The 25,425-nt window shown below is 40.0% G+C and overlaps 1 protein-coding gene across 3 annotated transcripts in view; it reads right to left on the reverse strand.

The window, feature by feature from the left end:
* Positions 1-25,425, reverse strand: part of grid1a (glutamate receptor, ionotropic, delta 1a) — a 221,218-nt gene that overhangs the window by 23,663 nt on the left and 172,130 nt on the right. For all 3 annotated transcript variants that reach the window (XM_078288763.1, XM_078288762.1, XM_078288761.1), the window contains 4 exons: positions 18,235-18,288; positions 8,699-8,872; positions 5,724-5,885; positions 4,259-4,378 (listed from right to left, as the gene is read on the reverse strand). In XM_078288763.1, coding sequence (XP_078144889.1) covers positions 4,259-4,378; positions 5,724-5,885; positions 8,699-8,872; positions 18,235-18,288 — 510 coding nt within the window. The remainder of the gene's footprint in view (positions 1-4,258; positions 4,379-5,723; positions 5,886-8,698; positions 8,873-18,234; positions 18,289-25,425) is intronic.

The raw sequence follows: 25,425 nt of genomic DNA on the forward strand, positions 1-25,425 counted from the left end.
ACAAGCTGGCCATTTGAATGAGTCAAAACAAGAGACGCCTTATCTGTCCTGATGTACCAGAGATGAGCTGGGCAGACATGCCGCCTGTCTGTCACTCCAACTCCCCACAGCAACAAGAGGCAGTGTTCGCTTTATACCGCTATGTCAGACGAAGGAGAGGAAAAGACAAATGCAGAGGAAAAGACTGAAAGACGAAGAGAAGAGAGTTCATTCCTCTGGCAAGAAGAAATCACTCAGAGAAAGCGTAATAAGAGAACTGTACCGTGAAAATGGAAGCTCTATGTTATCACATTTTTCCTCTTTCTCTCTATTCCCACATTTATTTACATCTTCCCTTTTAGATAAAATGAGCTATCCTTGAAAGTAGACCAGACACTGTATCAGTAGTTAGATCAGTGCAGTCGACAAGCAATTCTACCATTATCCTTTTCTCTGTTTCTATGTTAATTATCTTTTGGTTAAAACAAATCTATGATACATCTCTCAAAGGAGGTATTAGCAAAACAAAAACAGTAGGTCTATATACAAATAATTTTAAAATGAGCTTTTCCTTCAATTCATGAAGCGAGACGAACAAAAAACAGATAAGACGATGACGTGCACTGTAATTAATTGAAATGCTATAAAGTTGGCAGCATTTTCTCTGTATTGTGTTTGCATGATGGATGGGAGGGAATCACACGAGATGAGTAGAAATTAAGGCACGTGGGGAAATATCATCCACTTGGACCGCCGAGGTGCTCACAATGATTTACTCTGGCCAATGTGGGTCTCATCCAAAGTAGACCACAGGTAGGTTGTGTGTGCCACTGGTTTGATGGTTTCCCTTTAATGCTATCTCTTCTGAGAAAGGCTCATTCTCACCCAATCACAGTTCACCATATTACATTTTATATTACACATTACAACAAATTTAGAAGAATACTGCCATACTTGCCATACTCCATGGTAGAATAACATGTGCTATTATAAAAATGAGAAATGTAGATATTTATACATCTAACACTGTTCTCAACACTGCTCAGTTAATTATAACTGAAGGGGCATTAAGTAAGTCATAACTTTTATCAATCTCTATCAATAACCAAGGAATTTCAACATTGACAGGTCTCTAGCACATCTTACTGGATGGACAGATATAATGTGGACAGAAATATAAAAGTCATTTTTTAACAATAGAACAAGTAAGCTAGCTCACTACAGAGCAGAGATCCAACAGAAACATTTAGTTTTAGAGAGAGCAAAATATTGTAACAATAATGCTGCTTTGTTGTTATCTTTTTTGGCTTCAGAAAGAAATGTGTTGCAATACCGGTTCCTCGCTCGTAGCACCATCCTTAATGTTTGAGCACCTTTTGTAGGGTGGGGGTGGAGGGTGGGGTGCTTCCAAAACACAGTAGAGATCGGAAAATATTTTTTGAAAGACAGACATCTCATTACCTCACAAAGTAACCGTTAATTCATTGGTACTGATCAACAACCCTATCAAACTCCTGTATATTATGGTCATTTTGTGCTATGGGACACTAAAAATTGTACTTAATGCATCTTTAAATAATACAGTCATATTTACAATAATGTAGGCCGTGTTACTGTGAATACATTTGGAGAAATAACTACTGTATGATGCATGCAAGATACTTGGCTAGGAGGAACAATTACATTCAAATGAATTGACTTTTTTCGCTGAAAATCTTTGTGTAAGCTGGAAGTCATTAGCAATATCTGCTTAGAGACGAGCTGACACATCAATAAGAGCAAACTGGGAGACCAAAACAACAACAACAGCATCGATCACTCTGCAGCAGCACTGGATGGTGGAGAAAACTCACAGAAGCCGTCCAGGAAATAGTATTTCAGTCTTCATTACAGTTTCTAACCAAAAGGACGCCTCATCTAAGAGCCATCAGGCTGGGGAGAAAATGGACTGAATGCAGATAAACGATGATGGAGAGGGAGGAAACCAGGTCTGAAAAATGGGGAGAAATGGATAGAAAGAAGAGAAGAGGAGGGGGTGGACGGGAGACGAGATGAGAGGAGATAAAAGAGAGAAGGTAAAGAGGGAAAAAAATGAGTATGGCTCATAGGGTCGTATGTGGGTTGGGGGGTTGGGGGCATGTCATGATAACACTGTTACACTCCACTCGAAAGACTAACACAGCAACATGGCATTATATTGCAGAGGAAGGATGTAATGGAGTGGCCTTTTTGATGGCATACATGTTCCACAGCTAAATTGGTGCTACACAATGCAGGGCCAGGAACATATAGGAACATCCTATTATAAGGGGCCAGAGGAGAGAGAGGTACATGAGTTTGTGTCTATTTTCTCCCAGTAAATGGCTGTGCCAAGGAGTGGGCAGACATACAGATAGGCATGCCAGGCAATGAACAACAGCACTGAATGCATTTGGCATGCCATTAACTGGCCTTGCTGTCCCCTTCTGCCTCTAATGATTTTGAGATACAAGCGCTCACACACTAGTGTGCTCCCTGGCCTCTGTTCCCTGCCTGCCTGGCTGCATGGTCTCAGTATGAATGCAGTGTGGTGCACCGATGTTTGTGTGTGTTGTGGCATGTATAAATGTGTGGCTGGCTGTGCTGGTGCACCTTAATGTGTATGCATATTCGTGTGTGTGTGCCTTGCGTGTCTTTTCCCAACTAATGCTAATGGCCACATTATGATGAATTGGCTTCATGATTCCAGTTAGGCTGAGTGGTGATTAAATCTTCATTACCGCTTCTGGTCAGTCCTGCTCTACATAGATTGCCAGGAAACTCAATTCCTCTTCATTCTGCAAGAAGTCCCTGACTGAATCAGGACATCCACAACAACAAACAAATTACAGCGAAGAGTGCACAAACAAGGCACTCAATCTCTCACTTGGATTCTATAACACTCACAAGCTTCTTGGGAAATATACTCTTCTCTGAATAGAGTTCACTGGTCAGGTCACATAGCATGCTTTACTTTAACAAAAAAAAAAGTAAACTTCTGTGCTGCATTATGATCGCATAGCCACTATCCAAACATACTCTTAAAGGTTGAATTTACAGAGTGAGCTGAAGGTGGTTTGTTTTGCTCAGCCTGTTTGGCTGTAAGTGTGTCAACAGCAAAAGAGACTAATGTTAACGTACTATCCAAATACTTAGGCTTTCATCTGTTTGATACACCATTCAGACTAATATGAATACTGTCTTGAACACTGCACTGGCCATGGCTGTTGGGTCATAAATAGACACCTGTTTTCCAGTCAAGATGGTCGGTGTTGGTGAAATGGAAGACAACAGCACACAGATCTAACTACTCCAAGAGCTCCAGTAGAGGGCAGCCTCAATCCTGACACCTAACTGAGAAACGTTCAGGTAGTCTATGAAAACATTATTAGAATTGCAGGGCGTCCCCAGCAAAATAAAGAATAGCTTAATTATTATTTCTCTCTCCGTAAGTCATCACAATGGCGTGAAAATTATATTTTCACTGTAGGGGAGAGTGTGGTAAATTGACCCACCTAGGCAACTGTAGACATTTTTTGTCATGTGACGATAAATTTCGTAACTACTCTTTATGGCTGTGATGGAGGAAAGCACATGGGAAAAGTGGAAAGCACATTTTTGCACAAACTGTTACACTGTTGTGTCAATGCAAATTTAGCAAGGTCTGAAAAGATATATCATACATGTTGGTGATTTGCTAAAGTATTGTAAAATAAGTCATATTTCATGCTCCTTTGTTGGAGATGCATACCATTTCAATTGGAAGTAAACATCCTGAAATATGGGTAGATATATTTGTTTTACTTCTTTATAATATTTCCTTGCCGAGAGGACATCTTGAATAAAAAGTGGCTCATCTTACCTCACTCTCCCCTATGCACTGTTCCCTCCACACCAGAATAGACATTAAACAAGCAGTTATGTAACTCTGTGCAAAGTGTATCTACCAGCAAAAAGCTTCTCAGAGAGTTCCGTCAGACAAACTCTTACCAAGTGGTCTGTGGTCTAATGCATATCTATTTGGGACATGGCAAGGTGCCCAAACTTAAAAAAGTATTTATGACATAATGAAAGGGCAGATGAAACGACCCCTGCTGAAGCTCCAAGCTAGACCGGGGTAAAATAGCATTTGCAAATAATTCACAGTATTTGCTTTAATCTACTTGGTACACCACGAGTGCCGTCTACCACATCGGGACATTCAGAGGCTGTCCCATGCGGTGTCAATTACAGACAAGTATACCAAATGCTCTGGACTGACCCGTTTGACATCTTTTCCGAAGGTCTCACTGTAGCTGGTTCCAAGAATCTCAAACTGCACGTGGGAATTGGAGCCCTCGGCGCGGAAGTCCATCATCCCTGTCAGACCACTGATCCGTCCCTATGGCAACAGCAAGCAGAATAGTTACTGTTTGAGAGGTCATGACATAGGAACAGTATTAGTGATAGTGATGTTTCTGTTTGTTTGTGTGTGCACAGTGTGTGTGTGAGTGTGTGTGTGTGTGTGTGTGTGTGTGTGTGTGTGTGTGTGAGCGTGTGTTTGTGTGCCATAGGTGTGGGCAAAGGAAAATAGACTGTAGACATCTCTCTTGGGTGAAAGGATACACACAATGGGTGAATTTCTTTGCATATTGTTGTTTTCATCACAATTTACTGAAACTAAATGTATTCAACTAAGTCATTTTTCTGTAACGATTATATATGAGAGACATGGGCTAACAAACCAGAGCCAGACTTGTGCAATATATGTGTGGTAAATGGAAGTGACATTTTAAATAATGAACGAGGAGGAGCTTTACAACAATATGTCCTTTCACGATTGTTCTCCTCTAACATTTCTAGAAAACAACTCTGTTTATCATTCATACTGCATTATTCATTAATTGAATCATACCATATAATTCATGCAAATGACCCTTTAATTGGCGCACTCAAAAACCTTTTGTGTGTTGTTGATCCAGGCTTGTAGGTACGAGTTACCAAACAAAATTTAGATAATTCTATTCAAATGGTCTTGCTTGTTATGTAAAACCACCTTTCATAGTGAATTCTGATGGATTTTTGGAAACAGTGTGTGCTTTTCCTAAAATGAAACAAAGTTAGAGTAGCTTACAATTTCTTTTGAATGGCAACATGACTCAGATGTGACAAGAGCACTTATTTGCTCTGTTCTTCTTTTATGATTGGTTTGATCAGCTCTTTTCACACATGGGATTAAACCAGCATGGCAGTACAACCAAAGGAAAATTCCATTATAAGTTTGAAATGGATGAAATTAAATCAATGTACTGTATATGTGGGCACATTTCCATTAGAGAACTGTGTGAGTGTTACACAAGCATAAAGAGATCACAGTCAAGAATCTGTCACAGGCCTGGAATCTATCCCTCGGCCAAACACGGGGATCAGAGCTGATAATAAGCTTCCTAACAGTTATTTCACAAAGTGCTGAACTAAATTTCTGCAAGTCTCCAGCAGGGATTATATTGGATCAGTCGACTTTCAGTGGACTTCCGGATATTGTAGATGTGAGGAGCCAACAACTGAACCACACTTGACTTGTGGTTCACTATATACTCTATTACTATTACTGCTCTCATCTCATCATTGAAGCTATTATCTACCGTTGCTTTCAAAATAGTGAATACAAAAGTAATCCAAACAAACCATGAAACAAATAAATAAACAAATCAGGAATCAAATCAAAATGAATAACAAACAAATACCTTTTGTATGGTGTCCAGCATGGACCATCCTCCATTCCACGGCTTGGTGGACTTCCTCATGCAGTTGAGGCTGGCCATGCTGTGCCACTTTCTGTCCTCAAGTTTCCTGTAGAAGGCGTTGGCCAGCATCAGCACACTGTCATACAGGTAGAGGTTGGACACCTGGTGGAAGACGCGAAAAAGATAAACCGTTTCAATTGGATTTTGTTGTTGTTGTTGCTGTTGTTAGTGTTGCACAACGCAAAACAGTACACACACACACACACACACACACACACATACACACACACACGCAAAGGGTGAGTAGAGGTAAACAAGATACAACAAAGAGAAACCTCACTTGAGACAACAAATATAGGCTTTTAGGGTTGCAAGAGATAACCTTTAACCTTCTGGTGAACCATGTGAAGGCAACAGAGAGCAACATGAAAGCAGCAGTCTGCCAGTCTGCCCCTGTGAGGGTGGCTGGGAAATTAAATTCTCAGTGGGGGATAAATCCTTGTCTCTCAGGAAGACAGTGAAAAGCATGGGGACCACCGGTGAGCTGTCCCTCCTCTGTCTGACAATGTCATGGCTGCTTTTGATGAGGAGGAAAAAAGTATTACCGTATTACAGATTTACTGAAGATTTACTGAAGAGTGAAAAGGCCATAGCTGTAGAAGTCAGCAGCAGTCCACTTCTGACATTAGCAGCCCTCTTTTCCCATTTCTACACTTGCAGGAACTTTGCAGGTGAAGTTTTGGGGTTGATTTGCTGAACAATCATGGGATTTGCACTTGCTACAGCTAGTCACAGTGACGGCCTCATTCATCTTTAAAGGTACGTATGACATCTCCATCATCAGCAAAAGGCAAAGGTAATGACAGGGTAAATACAGTGATCTAACATTAAGAGGGATAGCGGGAAAGGAGAGATGATTGCTGGTTCAATCATCTTCAGTGCACTTCAGAGTTGTTGTCAGTTCAACTCTCTCCACTGAAACGTGCACCCAGTCAGCAATCATGTGTATTGCCTCCTGTCTTGGTGTCACGTTATGGATTTGATAGCTCCTCTGGGTCAAGTCAAGTCTTGCCAAAACATAAGATCCATGGAAGCAATACCAGCTGCCACTCCAGGCATTCAGTTCATGACAAGTGAAGACGTTGGTCAAAACTTCTCAGCGGTAACACACTTACCAATCAGTCAAGTTCACTTAAATGGAACTCCTGAGTCGATGGCAAAGTCCAGGTGAAATGCAACTTATTAGCTCTGGGATTCAGAGATTACACCACAGTTGACGATTTGGGGAAAAATTAATACAGGAAAGCACTCCAGTCTTTTCTGTGCTTCACTACACTGAAGAATGATGAATGCTTTAACTGCCATTACCCGATATTTAACCCTCTTTCATGTGAATTATTGAGAATCGTGGGTGCACACACCACATGGTTTTGCCATCTGTCCGGGGTATGGATGAAAAGGAATTTGAACATTTCAGTAGAGCTACAGGGAACACAGTCATTTCACTCCAGATGGATAGAGCAAGAGGACATTTTTAAGACGTGTAAGGGGGCACTCTTAACTTTCTGTTGAATGTAATGAGTGGCAGGGTGAGCAAGGTCACTGAGATGGACCAAGGAAGGAAATTGCACTGTGAAAGAGTGATAATAAAGTTGTGACAATACTGAAGGGCATATCTTCCTCACTGAACTTCATTGTCATGGTGACTTCACAGACTTCATAGAAGCCCTTGGTACACTTGTGATATCTCAGTAATTGTTTGACATATAACATTAAATTTATTAGACCGACCGCAAGGTTATTCACATTTTTTTTTTTTCATGCAGACTGACACATGGATTAGAAATACACTTTTCATAACTATCTTAACTCTTAACTAAAAATCTTAACCTGCTACTACCTCTAAATGCATGTAAATGTCATGATTTGCTATTACAGATTATATTCTATTCTGTTCTGTTCTATTCTATTCTATTCTATTCCATTCTATTCTATAAACCATTCCCCAGTTACACTGAGCTCAAGTTGTTTATATTCATGGCCATTTGAGTCACTCAAAATTACCTATTCTATTGAGCTTAATCTATATTCAATTGCATACATATTCAGTTTATATTTGTATTCACGCTGCACTTGGCAGATGCTTGTGTATACAATGCTAGTCCATGGGTGCATATATTGTATGTCACTATCGTTACAGCGTGGGCGATGGAGGAGGAACCATACTGATAACCCCTTACGGCACAAGTACCATGCGTTGAACAAAACAGGACCACGCCGTATTTGTTTTATGTTTCTGTCACACTGGCTGTCAGGGATAACAAGTGTCCCTCTTGTTAGATGTAGAACATGGATGAAACACGCTGGCTATTATAAATACTCTCCGAAAAAAAAATTGTACAACCTTGCCACTGGGGCAGTTCTCTATAAAGGTACATCCATCATACTTTTATTGTGACAGCAATATCTTTTTTGGATGTTTTACATATTTTAGCACCTTAAGGGCCGTTTTTGTGCCTTAGATTGTGAATTTTAGAGGGTACACTTAGCACATTTGAACCAAAATGTATCTCCATTCCTTTTTGAGTGTATGGCATTCTGTCAATATATGTCACAATATAAACTAGGGTTTTATAAACACACTACCAGTCAAAAGTTTGGACCCACCTTATTGAATGTTCTATGTTTTTCATTATCTTAAAGCCATTTTGATCTAAAGGCTTATGCTTAAATGCTTGAAATTTGCATCAAGACAAAGGGCGGCTACTTTAAAGAATCTAAAATATAAGACAGTTTTGATTTGTTTAACACTTTTTGGGTCACTGCATAATTCCATTTGTGTTATTTCATAGTTTTGATGTGTTTACTATTATTCTAAAATGTGGAAAATAGTAAAAATAAAGAAAAATGTGGTGTCCAAACTGTAGCACTATCATATCTATAGCTTCCACACTAAAATCTGAAACTGTTTGTACCTCCAGGGACTGCAGGTAGCCCTCCTGCGGGTCACACAGCAGGGAGGAGATGCGATGATTGTTCCTCATACAGCGGATGTTTGTGTCCCTCCACATCGGGAAGATCTGACGAATGATGGTCATCCGGCCCAGAGAGCTGTGCACCAGCTCCATGATCTCTGCATCGCTCACCTCCTGAGGATGGAGACAGCAGAGAAGGGAAAGATTTAGCTGAAGTGGCCATTACCATCAACGCAAGTGAAGTATAGTCGCACTTTTTCATCTGATATGAATTTTTGTGTGGTGCTGTATCATGACACAAACCACGAGTGTGCAGTTTTTGACAGAAGTAGTTTGCTGAGTGGAACTTTGGATGAGAAACAAAACTTCTACGGCGCTGCTTTGCCTTCTTCTTGAGCGATTACAATAGCCGATGGCACTTCAACCGCAGGTCAGGGATTTCACCAGAACCCAGAGCAATTAGATGTGAGACGAGGTGAGATAAGGTTTGTTTGGAACAGTAAAATGGTGGACAAGTGATGAGCGCTGGATTTTTGAAATGCCGACCATTTTGCTCAACTGTAGATTGAGCCACATTTTATTTTGTTTCCATTTGTAGGACGTAAACCCATTGTATTTTGTCACTGATCAACAGAAGCTTAGTTCCCATATCATTTCATCATGAACACTGGTTTGTTTAATCACTTGAACCAAATGAATCTGTGTTTTCAGTTGGTATAACAACAACGTAATCAATTATTTTAAAACATCCAAAAAAAAAATCTTATATGATTTATGTAATTTAAGAATAATGTATGTTTTATCATTCTTGTGTTTCACTCAAATTGACAAAGCAATGAAGAACAATATCCTCTTGTCGGCAATATTAGTGGATGTGACCCTTGGCCTGCTTCTGTATGCAGTCAAGCCCAGTGGAGGTCTTCCCAGTGCAGTCAGATCAATAGTCGGAGACCCTGAGCTGCCGGCTAGTCTCCAGAGCAAGACAATGGTCAATGCTGAAGCAGACAGGACGCCTCCTGGGAAATGTTAGGGTCATATACTGTCTGACAACACGGCTGCAGGGTTACCGGCGGGTCAAAACTTAACTCGTTCCGACTTGACATATCCCTTCACCACATGTGCCCGAATCCCTGCTCTCTATCTCTTTTTCTCATCAGACTTTTTTTTTGATCTCTCCCTTTTGCATTGGCCCCTCGGTTCTCATTCCCGGTCTCTGTGCTCCCTGTCCGTCTCCCTCTGTGTTAGGTTCTCTTGATTTTTCTCTCCGTACAGTTCCTCTCCCTCCATCTCTCTCCATCCTTAATGTGCTTTTTCAATCTCTTCTTATCTTGCCATCTCTCCGTCTCAGTCTCTCTCTGTTTCTCTACTTTTCTTCAGCTGGCACTCTGTCTTGCTCCCCACCCTTATTACACATCCTTTGTCTCAGTGCCCTTCTGTCTTCCATTTCCTTTTCTTGCCTTTTTACACTGGCATGCCATCTCTCATGTCCATATCTCATGTCATATACATTCAAGAAATGCAAAAATGCGTAATGGTGAACAATTTGAATTGATAATGCAGAAGGTTCTGTCTCCTAGCTACAGTATTCCCAAATCTTCCACCTGTGTACAGCATGAGTAATGCAGATAATACTCCTCAGGTAATTCTAGCTCATCTAGTTTTATCCTCATATTTCGGACTCTTGACAGTTAGTCAGCTGTAAAGTATGAATATTCATGAGTTGCCATGGCATATTAATCAGAGGAATTATGCCGCATGGTTCATGGAACCGTGACCTCACGTCCAAGCTAATAACTTCCTGTGCCACCCAGTCTGTTGTGCCACCATCACAGGTGACCTTTGTGTCATAACCTGACCTGGCAGTGACACTGACCAATGGGATACGGCTGACCAAACGCCGGCCTTTTAACCTCCCTTTGAGAGGAAAGTACAGACCATTAAGCCACAATTAGCACACCAGTATTACTTATTCCACTTGTATAATAGACACTGACAAAAAACGATCCATCACATAAAAGATATGGAATAGATACTTAAAAGTCTCCTCATGTGACATCATTTCTCATCCCACAGCACAAAACCAGTTCTAATCTGTGGGATGGGCTGGGAGGACATTTCTTTTTTTTTTATCTAGAAGTATAGCAGCATTATTACGTGATAATGATAGCAAGTCAAATGACAATATCATGTCTGAAAACAAACATCACGTCCAACAAATAGCAAGATTGCAGAGTTAATTAGGAGCGTGGATCTAACTCTTTTCAAAATCTATAATTAGCTACAAAATACACGGGGTAAACTCCTTTGAGGTCTTGAGGTACTACTCAATTGTAGAAACAACAAACACAGCACAGCCATGTTTCAATGACAGACAACCACCAAAATACATTAATCAAATCAAGTTCAGCTGACAGATAGGCTAAATTGTCCTCTTTGTGCTGCTCAGTCAACGTTATTAATCTTTCACGAGAAATAAATAAAAAAATTACCGGTAATCACTACGGAGATTTAATTAGAAGTTAAGGTGCTTTTTGAAGCTGCAGGCAACTACACTGAGAAGTGATGGGAGTCAGGGAGGAAGAAGAAAGCGCTGGGGGTAGATTAATATGACAAGAGTTGTTCTAGCCTACAAAATGGGCTATATATATACGGCTGTTTTTATGTCCTTTCAGTGCATTGCTGAGAGAGAGAGAACATTGGTTGAAAATAACCCCACGATGACTCCACACTCCAGTTATCTGTGTTATTATACAGTGATAAAACAGAATAATTGGTGTCCTGTTGTACTTTTGCAGCAGGAAAAGCAACTTCAAACATCACAATTCAAATATCACAAAAGTGCATTGTTGATTTGTGAGACTTTGGCCCGTAATATCTGGGGTGTAACTTTCAAAATGTCAACACTTATATGAAATTGAAGCTATCCTCTTAAACCTTGAACAATACTAATATTAACCCTATATAAATCACACAAAATTGAAGGGTTTTTTAATCAAATTTGTCCCAAGGACCAATCAGTCATTCCTGCTATGGCAAAAAAAATTCATAACATCAAGAATTTTACCCCAAATCACCCAAAATGAATGCGAATGACAACAAGAGAGTAGAGATATGATGATATCTTTACCTGTTTTTCACAGAGAGGGGACAAATGTGACATGTCACTCCTGTGAAATACAATAATATACTATTTGAATACTATCCACTATACTATTCTATGTATTCTTTGAATAATACAGATGTAGTCATTGTCCCACCAAGTCCCACTTTTTACTGGATTCTTGCTTAACTACTGCTGTACTTTGGCTCCATCTGCAAGAGGAAATGCTTGGAAAAATCAAGTTTGAGTGCCATCTGTATTGAACTGTATTCCAAAACTAACATAAATATAAAAGTACAGCATTCAAGAAAGCAGTTTACATTACTGTAAAAGGAAGAGATTAATGTACAAGATTTGTTAAAAAAAATGTACACTTACGGTTTTCCATATCAAAAAGCCATTAGTTCACATTCGTATTACCACAGGTGCAGAGCCTAGATGTGATTACTATTATTTGTTATAACTGCATATGGTAATAAGTCAGGATTTGCTGCCTCTGGTTACTGTGAGATTGAAGAGACTTACATGAGTTTAGGCCTCCAGTCACTTTCTTGATGATCATTCCACCTAATTAGCCTGTTATACTAATGATGATGAAGCTCGGTCTTTATTAATAATGCTTTCTAGCATTGCCAGTACAAAACAGGTTAGTTAAGTAATTATTGCACTTTGTGTAATTCTACTTTTCATAATGTCATTATGTGTTTTTGGGGGGAGGTTGTTTTTTCTCACACTGATGCAGGAAAACTCACTGTAACTGATTTTGTGGCGCTACTCTCAGGAGATTAACGTAGTTATTTTATGTAATATGTCCAATGATGGGCAAATCACTTTCATCCATTGCACACCATGAGTCACTGTTTTCTCCCCCCCAACACCATTTACTCACATTACAATTATTACAGTTTTCGGTGCTGGTACATACAGATGCATATGTATTTCTTTTGCAAATCAAAGCAGTGAAGAATAGCTATTTCTGCATGTCGTAGGTTATTCATTGCAACTTACATAATATAACTAAACACAATGTTCCACTTCAAATTTAAAAGGCTATTCAATGTACAGACAGTCAAATACAACAGCCAAGTAAAATGTACAGTACAGTGGGACTGTGAGAGAGATAAGCACGTTTCCAAACTGTTGCCATGGGTTTCTATACTCTTTCCTGGGATACCTCGAAGCACGATCTGGCAAAACTGCTTAAATGTTCAGCAAATTCAATGACTGAAGATCTACATTACACACAGGTGCTTATTGTTACACAAAGCCTATTGTTGTTGAGATCAATAACGAGTTTAGAAATGATTGAGTAATATCGGGACCTGGAATAAACCCAACTGTAGGCACATGGGTTTGATGTTGGAGTGGTTTTGGGACACCAGGACTTACTGTTGAGCCTTCTGGAGGTGTTGTGGGCCTAATTCAATGAAACATCTGTGATGGGAAGCTCCCACTTGATAACCCCAGTGACATAATCACACTCAAACATTCAACCCTGTAACATTTAGATTAGGAGGCTGGTGAATGGTGCTGCTTGTCTGATGGTCTAGTAGATTTATGACGGTGAAGCCTGATGTCCTCTGTATAGTCACCGTTTGTGGGTTAGTACATCATTCTTTTGACATCTGAATTGGGCTTCTCTATGGATGCTCACTCTGGTTTATGGTACAAAAGATCGTTACATAAAATCTTGTGTTTTGGTAAATGTCAGAACAAACCTTTTATAACTAAATGAATTCCCGCAACTAACTGAAAAGTCAAATGTTTCTTTTGTCAGATGTGGTCTCGTTTTTTTATCCACCTCCCGATCCCAAAGTGTGGTATATAGCGGAGATAGCGTCAACAGAATGGGGTTTCCATCTCAGTTGGTTGATGGGCAGTTACCCAAGACATCAGTCATATCATGGCTGTCCTCCCCGACTCTGTCTGTCACGCCAGGCGCCGCCACCTAATCCATCAAACATTCGGAGGTGTCAACGTCCCGTCTTTGAGGGAAAAAAAACAACAACAAATCCTCCCAGGATGTGCCATCCATCTAGGCCCACTAGACAGTGTCAGATGCAGACACCCTTCTGCGTGCTAGCAGCAGCACCCTGGTTTAGTGGGTGATTTAGGGAGAGGGATGCCTGCCTGTCATCTCCCTGCCCTCCACACTGCTCACATCAAGCCCTGCTGCACTATTACACTCCAATTTTAGCGCTTTTCCGTTTTTTTTTTTGAGAGGGATTATGGAGTTCTTTGTGTGGTGAGTAAGTTTCATGCCCCAAGGGTTCATGTACTCATTCAAAACCCACTGTGTAATTCTGAAAATGCATCTCAAACTCAAAATGTGTCTTTATAATCCCAGAAAAGTTTATCTTTTGGAGATAAGAGCTCTGTGTTTGACAGTAGCTACAAGGGAATATGACATTACATTACATTACGTAATTTACCGACTTACAATAAGTACATTTTGTCAACAGTAGTGAAACCAACTGTGCGTCAGTCTTCATCAGCTAAGCCTTTTAATAGGAATAAGTAGCATTCGTTGAATTTTTTTTATTTTTTTTAAAAGAAGTGTAAGAAGATAGGTTGGTTCAAGACATCTAATGTGTGATCAGCAAAGTTTAATCTATAAGTCTTTTTTATCATGATGTTGTGTCATATTGTCACATTATGTCACATCAGATTTTACTGATTATGTTACTCCCTGCACACAGAAAAATAAAGGTGGGAACTGGAACTGAAAATGGTTCTTCGGAGTGATGCCATAGAAGAACCATTTCTGGTTCCACACAGAACCTTTCAGACCAAGGTTCTTTAAAGAACCATTTCTGCACTCCTTTGCTTAGACACCTGCATTGCATTTTTGTTGTTGTTGCCCTTGTATAGCCTCATTTGCAATTGCACAATATACTGTATACTGTGGAGGGGTTTGGTTATTTCCCACCATTCCCACAATCCAATAACTAAGAATTAAGAACCTTTTAATATCCCAAAGAACCATATTTAAAGGTTCTTGAAAGGTTCTTTGTGAAGCCAGAAATGGCTCTTCTATGGCGTCACTCTGAAGAACCATTTTCGGTTCCAGTTCGAACCTTTATTTTTCTGTGTGTGGATTAGCACCTATCTATATCACAGACTTTCACATTCCCTGTGAGCCAAACTGCAGCCTCAGATCTTCAGGCGGGAGTCTCCTGGTTGTTCCACAGTCCAAATTGAAAACTAAAGTGTCCTTTGAATATCTATTTTATTTATTTTGTTCTTTTACTTCCCTTCTTAATCATTTTGCCTGTATTATCATTTCCTCTGTAAAGCACTTTGCAACTCTATTTCAAAAAGCGCTTTATACAACAAAGTTTGTTATTAATATTATCACATTATGTCAGTGTGGTGAATATAACTGTAAATATAATTACTGTGAATATAATTACTGACTCACCAGAGTGTTGGGTAAAAACTATTTTATTTGTTTTTGTTTGTCTCAAAAAGTCCTTATGCTTTATGCTTTCGAACATTCCTTATGCCTTATACTTTCACAAGCTGCGATCATACGCCCTCATCATCCTCCCCCTCCATCCATCTGACTCCGTCCTATTGTTACACGTCTAACTTGACACCTACATTCATCGCGCCACATGTTGCCGCTGGTGGAAGATTAGCGTAGCTGCTTGTCATGAGTGTTGAACGAGACGCGAGACCTCCCTCTGACTGTGTGGGGTCTCAGGGTTGGCAGGTGCCTGGGGAGCTGATGGGGCGGGCAGGCGGCTGCGGGGCCCCGAAGATTACCTGGTTAAAATGACTGTCACAACTCATACGACTCACTCCACCATGTCCGGGCAGCAGAACTAGAGCAAATGCCCATAGGGACTGTTGGCGCATACGGGGGGCAAAAGGGAACGCAGAGAGAGAGAGAGAGAGAGACGCTAGTATATTTCCCGGCAGGATTTTGTGATACAGCCTGACTAGAATATGTTCTTTTGTTTTTTTTGGTCAGGCTGTCAGGATTTTCGCCAGTTTGGAAAAGATTTTAATGAGGAGTGAGTGGAGAATTCACCAGCAGCTGCTACTAAAGGAGAGTGATTCATAACCAGTTTGCAAAAGACACAATCTATCCAAGACAATATAATAGAAACATACTACATAGTTGACAGTCTTAGTCTGATTAAGCACAGTGTATATATCTGTCCTCTCACTTGTGTGATTGGATTACAAAAAAACAAAAAAAAACAAACAAAAAATAAAACATGAATAGCCTTTGCGCCCACAGCCATGTTAGCAGCTTCTTAGAAATCAAATCACAGCTTAATGAAAACAAATTGGCTTACACTTCCCTTTGTATCCCCCTCCCCCTTTAGAGATAAGCAAGAATTATGGATAAATGATTTGCAGCTAGATACATGCTGGGATTCAATTTACACAGTGACTCTTGTATTTGTTAATAGTATAAGGATTTATGTGGCTCTGTTGGCAAAAATTGGATTTAAGCAAAAGGTGGATTAGTGAAGTGCTCTGAGTTTTTGTATAATTTTTTTCTGTACATGAAAAGCACTCTGGAGGCCAAAGTCTGCAAAACACTGCGACATGAGTGGTAATTGAATTTTTGTGTTAGTCTTTTCAACATGTCTGTGTCATTCTCCATTCAAGGTGATCCTCAGCTTCATGGACAGTTTATCTTTGGTGACAAATGACAAGGAAAGGGAGAGACAGAGAGACAGAGTCAGAGAGAGAGAGAGAGAGAGAGAGAGAGAGAGAGAGAGAGAGAAAGAGAGAGAAAGATGTATCCTTCTCTTTCTATCTTTCTTCTCTCTCTCCCTCTCTCTCTCTCCCTCTCGCTCTCTCTGATAGATACAAACAGGCACATTCTTCCCCATTAACAGTGTACCAGGGAGAGATAACTCTGCAATATGCCACACTGCATCAACCATTAAGGGAGAATTAGAAATTAACATGCCATTAGCTCATACTTTCCCAGACTGATGCTATTAAAGCAAATGTCTCGGTGGCAGTCTGTGGTAATTGACGGAAAGGCACGAATGTGTTTGTATGTGTATACTGCTTCAATTTCAAAAAAATCACAATCACTATTTTGACATCTTGTGTGAAATTATAAAAGCCTATTTTGAAATGTTTTTAGAGGTTTAAATGAAATTAGGTGATTCAAGCTGCCAGACGCACAACAAAGTTTCAACCCCTCTGGGTCTCATTAGCTGCTGTAAATCAGTATTTCTGTATGTGTAAGATGCTGAGATGCTGGGTCGTGACTTATTTAATGATTGAAACATATAAGGCAAGTATTCTATAAAAGCTGGATACTGTCTAAATTGAGATGATTAAAGCTGCCAGACACAAATATTTTGTAGACACACTGGGCCTCATTAGCTGTTGTAAATCAATATTTCTGTATACTGTATGTACTGCACGGCATTGAAAGATGCTGCAATGCTGGAGTTATTTATTGAAGCAGTTAATTTGCTAAGCAAGTTCAAGCAAGATCAGCATTTGTTCAGTATTAGAATCATATTTCAATTTTATATTTCAATTCTTTTCCCTGAATCTCAATAATACTGTGAATGTTGTCTTAACAGGATGATGATCTGAGGTACATACATACCATAAATCAAACGCATTAGTGGGGGATCAATACATTTTGTGTTTAGGATGTTGACCAGAGTTTGAGATGAAAGGTTGCTATTAGTCATGTGCAATATTTCATGAAGATGCATGGACACAGTGATGCGTGTGCATATATGTGTGTGTGTGTGTGTGTGTGAGTGTGTGTGTGCATGCGAGGGAGAGAGAGAGAGAGGGGGGGGAGAGAGAGAGAGAGAGAGAGTGAGAGAGAGAGAGAGAGAGAGAGAGAGAGAGAGAGAGAGAGAGAGAGTTGCATGCATGTCATTTGCTCCAAAGTGCTCCTACAAAGCACAGCAATGCTAATATTCCAGGTGAAGCAACTGGGAACATCCTTTTATCTAATGTCTTTCATCCAGTGCTTTTAGTACTGGGCCAATCAAATGACTTCCACTTCTTATCTCCAAATCACCCTGAATCAATGCAAATGCAGCACTGAGGCACTAAGGCTCCAGAGAGAGTCCACTGTTTTGTATTCACAAAGTGCCTCTGCATTTTACGCTGTTATAGCCACTTTAGAAGACCATTTAGGTCAATGTCAGATACTCAAAGAGCAGGTACAGAGGAGGAAAAGACACACTAACATCAACAGTCAAAAGGAATGCAATTATACAATATGAAATGAAGGCCCAGTCCCTTGGGCAGTGATATGAGTGAATATGAAAGAGTACAGAGTGACAGCATTATTGGTTTTCATCTGTTTCTGTGTGCCTTGGCAGCATATGAGAATCTGCGTTGACAGAAGAAGGGGGCAACCTGACTCCGAGGTTGAAATTCTCTGAGTCTGCTGCATAAAGTGTGTGTGTGTGTTTGTGTTTGGCCTCACCTCATTGGCATACACCCAGTGACTGTCCTTTGATGCCAGGTTAGTTTCCACAGCCTGCAGTGATTGAGGGGGGGGGGGGGGGGGGGGGGGGGGGGGGGAGAAAGAGAGAGAGAGAATTTTATGAAAAATTATGAGAACCACATAGCCTTCAATAGTCCATCTCCGTTAGCCCTCAGGTATCCCACTGTCTGCCAGTCACAGTGCCCTAACACCACTCAGTACAGTTGAAAATAACCAACCTTGGTGTTAAACGGACCATTTCATTATAGAGCTCTTCCACCTGTCACAGGACTGCACACATTTGACATCTGTCATGCTTACCTCTCAATGCATGCCTTCTCCTGCAAATTGCTATCATTAGTGTCTAAATCCCTTTCACATAAAGTGATGAAGACTGATAACTCTGTGGTGTCCTAACATATAACTGGCAGAGCACTGCTGTATGTATTTTTACTCAACAACACCATGCTCATCAATAATAGCTGGTGTGTAGCACCACACCAAAAGCTGCCAATCGATCTTCTAACCTTGGAAGAGCCATGATTTGATTTTAATGCCCCCCTCATTTCCAGATTGATCTCATCAAATTGCAAGAGGCCCCCAGTGAGTGCAAGAGCAATATTTACCTCCACGGTTGAAATGCTGCATCTCTTACTTGAAATTAAAGAGGGAGGCCATACGCCTTCAAAGCCGCCCTTAAATTCAAATGGATAGCCCACCATTGTTGATGGAGATGCCATCATACACCAAACAGCTGCTGGACTTAGTGACCCGCTTCGGATTTATTCAGTAGTGCAAAAACAACAAGATGTGTGTCCCAGGAGCCTGGAGTCAAATCATCTCACTCCTTCTAAATGTAGGCAATAGGGCTAGCCCAAAGAAAGCTGATCACTGTACTCCACAAAATACATTTTATGACACAGAATTCTAATCAATTCAAAAGTACGGGGTCGCATTCGACCGACAACAAGACATGGTCCACCTCTATCTTAAATAAGGTGCTTGTGGGTCACTGGTGAAACCATTTAGTTCAATCAAATCACATTCATACCAAGAAGTTATGGACCTCAAATTTTGAAATGTTCTCTGTAAATGAACCTTTGCCAGAAAAAATTGGGATGGGTCTATGAGTGATTTATCTAATTTAGGTGAGCAATATATCATTGGCATCATTGGAAACTTACTGATTAGAAACTTGGCCTCTTTGTCAGAAAGACAGTTGTTGTCAAGCCCATTTTGGACAATTAACTTCAAAGGATTCAAACGGATTGAAGGTTTATTTTCCATAATATTTTGCATCTCTGAACATTTCTCTTATTTTTTCAACATATGTGTATGTATTTGTGATTGCAAAATCTTTCATTAACCTCTTCTTCCACCAGTCTGCAGAAAGCATTGATTAAATGGTTTATTTGAGGAATAAAGGTGCTTTTTGATTTGAAAATATTTACTGAATTTTATAGAATTGGGGGACTGATAAATTAGGGACAAAAGACGAATGTGGAGTGTACTTGTGTTTGGGCAGTAGTTCATTTGAGGACAGGATGAAGACCTGTCTCAGGAAGCAGAATGATAATTTGGTGCACGGGTCGCTGGCCCTTTCCCCCTTCTGCTCCTGCATCCTGGGATCCTCTTATTTTTTGGATTTGTTCCAATGACCTGCTGTCGATATGAGGGTGTTTTTCTTGTGTTTCTCCAAAAACATTTGGCTGCTTGTTAAACTTCTCACAGGCTGAACTGCTCGACCAGTCACTAGATGTGTGTCTCCTGCGCATCTGCTGTGGGTCACGTGACAGCCGGGGATAAAGCTGCTCATTTTTATAATCCATCGTGTCTCTTGAATTTCTTCAACTTCATTTCCTGCATTTCGTGGTTGAATGTGTTAATCTGTTATTAATCTGGCTGGTTGGCGTTAATGAGACTCTTGCAGTCTGTTGCATTACAGAGGCATTTGGCTTCATCTATAAGGTTTTCAATTGAGCTCTTGGCAACTGCCAGTTCATATCTAGTATGAGAAATGATGATCAACATCAGATTTTTTGAACAGTGGTTGAAGGTTTCACACCATCTCTTGCAGAACTGTTATAGTTTCCTCTAATGGGTTACACTTGTAATGATAATACAATGACAGTGCAACAAGCTTAGGAACGAAAAGCAGCTCACTTAATTGGCGACTTATGCCCATAAACTATTTTATTTTTATTGTTATTCATATAGTATAGGCATTTATCATAAAGGACAATTCAAATGTGATAAAGGTAGAGAAGAAAGGTAGAGAAGAAAGGAGATATCTCACTGAACCCTCAGGCACCAGGTAGAAATATTAGTGTGTGTGTGTGTGTGTGTGTGTGTGTGTGTGTGCGCATGTGTGTGTGCGCATGCGCATATGCATTTGTCTGCAGGTGTGGAACAAAGAAAGATTTGGAGAGAAAGGAAGCCGGAGTGCTCAAGGAAGTGCTGCAGGGAGCACCTGAGGCAAAAGGTGAACAAGAGGATGGAAGAAGCAGATAGATGGAAGTGAAAGCTAAACTGTAGATTCATAGGTGCATGTGTGCGTGTGTGTGTGTGTGTGTGTGTGTGTGTGTGGGGGGGGGGGGGGGGGGGGGGGTAGGTGTATGTCAGCAAAGAATATTGAACAGTTTTTATGTCAAGATATGTAAAGGGAACCTGTGTTTTTTTAATAACAGTGTTTGAGTTTTAGCATTACGTAATTTCACTTGTATTTTTTCTATCTCTCAATGCACCAAAGTCCAAAGAGTACCAAAGTCTTTCATTTTGCAGATGGTGCAAGACTGATGTTTTCACATATATATAATCAACTCAGAATCAACTCTTCACTGAGATATTTATTTTGACGGAAAGCAAACAATAACACAGGAGAAATGTTTGCTATGATAAGAGAAATAACTTGACATTCTTTCATCAGTCAAACGCGGTTTGTGGATCTATGGCACAGGCACAACAATTCACCACAACTCCATACGTTAAAACCAAGAGAGCTGTAATCTGTACGGTGGGAAAATATCAGCGAAATCCTTTCGTGTGTGAGTAATCCATTTATTCAAATATGATAATGTCTTTTTGGTCCTTAGGAAAATGTGACAGTGGAAACTATTGTCTGCCTTGAAGAATAACCTTGATGTTCAAAAGAGAAGACAGCTCCTTGAACTGCATCCATTGTTCCAGACAAAAACTGTCAGATGCCATAATGGAGATGACAAAGTCAAGTAGTGTGGGTTAGTTACGTAATGTGTACAGCACCAGCTGGGATGCAGTGTTTTGTTGGGCTCTTGGGCACAACAGAGCCCAGCGCTTGAGAGGTGCACAACCAGTTCAACTCTTGAAATAGCTCAAGTAAACAACTTTAGTTACTCAAGGAATACAGCCTCAGTAAGCTAAATGCGGAATGAGGTTTGTGAGCTGCTCTTGAACCTCACTGCTGTGACAAGTAACATATTGTGCCTGACTGTGTTGACATGTTTAAGAGCTGCCATGACAAATTGAACACTGTGCTTAATTTATAGGTCACCACCATAAGTCAATCATTGCTCCCCCTTCCTCCCACATCAATCTGAGAGAGCTATAAATGAGACTGGCCACTCTTTTGAACTTCCTGGAATTTGAAAATACAGACTAATAAACAGGAAAACACAAAATGGACTCCCAACATTCATGGCTTGTTTGGCTTCTCCCCTATTTTTGACTGGCAAATGTGCTTTACATTTCCGCATTCAAAATGTGAATTAAGGCTTTAATTGGAATGGGCTGACACAAAACCTACTGCGCTTACAGTACTTAAGGGAGTTGCTCATTAGGATTCAAGACTAGCAGCTCTTAAATACAAAAGCCCCTGGTGTGCCAGTACAATTCCTACATTATTTTGCCTGCTCATGCCTTTCCTAATTGCACATAGGCCTATTTCACTTGAACTAAGCAAGGGTTTTCCCCCTTGCTTAAAATTTGTTATCACACCAAAGCCTCAAAATCCATTCGAGACCTTAAATGTTATCGACATCCTGGCAGTGTAAAATCAGCTTTATGTGTTTTCTTTCTTTCCATTCACTTCAGCAGATGATGTAACAGTGAAACTCTGGAGAGCAATATGGTTTAGAAGGAGGCATAGACAAGAGGCTGGAGTGACATCTGAGGAATATTCTATAATGTTGATAGAGCCGAGGCCTGGCTACAGTAAGATCTATAATCAGAGAAGCAAAGTACCCCCAGGCATGTTCTTATACAGTAGCAATGCCACAAAGACAGCCAGAAAATGCCAACTTCAATTTAAAAGCATGACAGCTGAAAAGGGATTGAGAAGAATTGCAGTTAGGGGGATTTGAAGCATATGTGAAAATGGGGGGGGGGTGAGGTTTGGGCGAGCTTCAAACAACTAAAGACGAGTCCTGGATGCAAAAACTCTCAACATTAACTTAATGTTATTCGCTTCAGTGATATTTTCAACATTTGAGTTTGACAGGCCAATTTGGAATTTTGTATTGCCACCTGTTACGCCACTTACCACATGTTCATTATGTTGGTGCAAATATTTTGAACTCTTGATGTATGTATGAACTCCATGTATGTATGTATGTATGCATGCATCTATTTATCTATCTTGGTATCTATCTACAGTAATTATTTTGAAAGAAGCCAAATAGAACTGTTACAGATCAGACCAAAAATGTAAAGTGATTTAAAGTGATTATATTCCATACACAAGTATCCTTCATGAATTAATAACAGCCTATGATTTTGAAGATAACATGGGAAAGCACATGCAAGGCCACAAATATAACTTTCTTATCTCATATCTATCTGTAACTATTACTTGTTAGATGTAACAGACTAATGATTTGTTGCTCTCATTATAACCAAAATAATGAGACCATTTTTGATAATTAAATTAATTGTGCTTGTAGTAATTAGAACGTAATCAGGGACTTTAATTCCATCAACAGTGCCATCTATATCTTGTAGCTCTTCTTATTAATAACAAGCCATTGTTAAATTACTTAAAGAGCTTTCCTAATCAATGAGTGAATACATTTAAGGTAAGATTGCTATTTAAACTGTGTTATACTTGGATTGATACTTGATTGGAACTTGGGTTCATAAGCTGTTTGCTTGCAGCATCAACTATACACCATCGCCATGATTATTTCTTCAACCTATTGTATTTCCCTTGTGCTGGAATATAGCTTGTCCTTGCAAATTTAGGATGAATCTAGCACCAACGATAAAAGACTATGCTTTGCTTATAGACACACGTACACACACACACATTATCTTATGATCACGACTTTCTCATTTGCTCACATTACAGTGTTTGTTAGATCTTGCAAGCGAAGCAAATCACCACTCCTCCCAAGCAGCATACAGTTTAGATAATGATCTAGATACAATGCATCTGCAATCAACAAACTACAGCCATGTGACAGAATAAGCACCCTGCTTCCCAGCTGGAGAAAGATTTCAACAAATGTATTTGTTCACTGACTGGGTTTGTTGTTAATTGAATGATCGCTTAAAAACTAGTGAGGCTACATTTGGTTGTAAAAGACAGCACTTTTGATGTAATTAAAGTTTTTGATTACCTTTTGATTAATGCAAGCATGCAGGATTTAATGATCATAAATGTTCTCATTAGTTTGATTGTAACCAGAGCAACAAATCTTTAGCCCTTTGCTATTTACAATAGCTGAGATAACTGCATCAATATGGATACACCCATGAATGTAGTTTGATGTACTTCAATGGCATGAAAAAGATGGCATCAGAGAGGAACAGATTATTGTAAGTTCTGTAAATGTTAATGGACATGCACACACATACACACAGAAGGATCCTTCTAATGTGTTAAATCCTGCTAAGGTGGTTTAATGCTCTAAACAAGGTTGAGTAGCTTACCTCACCATGAAGGCTACAAGATTGTATTGCTCTATATTCTATATTGTGTGTGTGTATAATATATCTATATTGATCTGAAAAGACCTTTTATCATAGTGTATTAAGATTGTCATTGTTGGAATGAGGCTCCTTCATAACCTGAATGAACCTGATTCAAAACCCTACTGGCTATAGTCTGCAAAAGATATTTGACAATACACAGCATATTAATGCATCTGGTGATGGATACACTGAGAAAAATCAAAAACAGTCTAATGGATCTGCTCATGTGGCAGCAAACATAAGGTTGTCTTTTATTAAACTGTACATGTTTCTTCTCTCTATCTATCTATCTATCTATCTATCTATCTATCTATCTACTGTATCTATCTATCTATATTGGCACGTTTGGTGTTTGTTGCCACACTTCAGAGGAGGAATAGAGAATGATGTTAGCCAAGAAAGCTTTGTATATGATGAAGTGAGGACAGTGATGCAGAGGCTGTTTAATTTTATCATCACTGAAGTACTCAGAGAATCACTACTAGTAAATGCACCATGGTTTTAAGGTCAGGTCTGGGTGCATAGCAACCAGTGGATTCTGTCTGTTTGAAGTGGGTGCCTTTCATAGAAAGGCTTAGTATTTGGCAGTAATTTGAAGAGGGGTGGACAGTGAAAAGGTTTTTTGAGCTGTCACACCTTCCATGTTCTTTCAGTGCTAGGCCCTCACAAAGAAGCCAGGGAGGAGTAATGAGGTCTGTCATAAAATATTCACAATAGTCCCTCGGAACCCCAGCCTTGCCACAGACAGTGCGCGGTTGCTGTGGAAACACACCTTCAGACCACTTCATCTGCTCCATCGACACAGAGGAGAACACAAAGGTGCCAACTGCCCTCAGAGGAGTACACCTTTAGGCTGGCACAGACAAGCATGCCTTGCCACAAACATACATGTTGACATGCACATACAGGTAATTCACACCTGCATGTCATGTCAAAACATGTCAAATATTTTGGATTCACTCATCTACCATCCTCCCATCAAGCAATACTTGATGCTGAAAAGGTACAGCACTTGATGAAACCAAGGGGAAGGCTTCTGTCACTCAGGTTATTATCTGTAACCCTTAGTGATATCCAACATCTGATAACAAATCTCTCCTGACCTTCCCCTGTCAGTATTCCAGACCATGCAGCCCTCCCCAGAAGATGGCACACGTGTGTGACATTAAAAAAGAATCACTGCTCCCATCTGCCATGCCACTAAGGCTGCGAGCTCCTCTCAGCTTGCGGTTAGCTTCCCACAGG

This window comes from Centroberyx gerrardi, chromosome 15 (assembly GCF_048128805.1).
Source record: "Centroberyx gerrardi isolate f3 chromosome 15, fCenGer3.hap1.cur.20231027, whole genome shotgun sequence".
NCBI lineage: Eukaryota > Metazoa > Chordata > Actinopteri > Beryciformes > Berycidae > Centroberyx > Centroberyx gerrardi.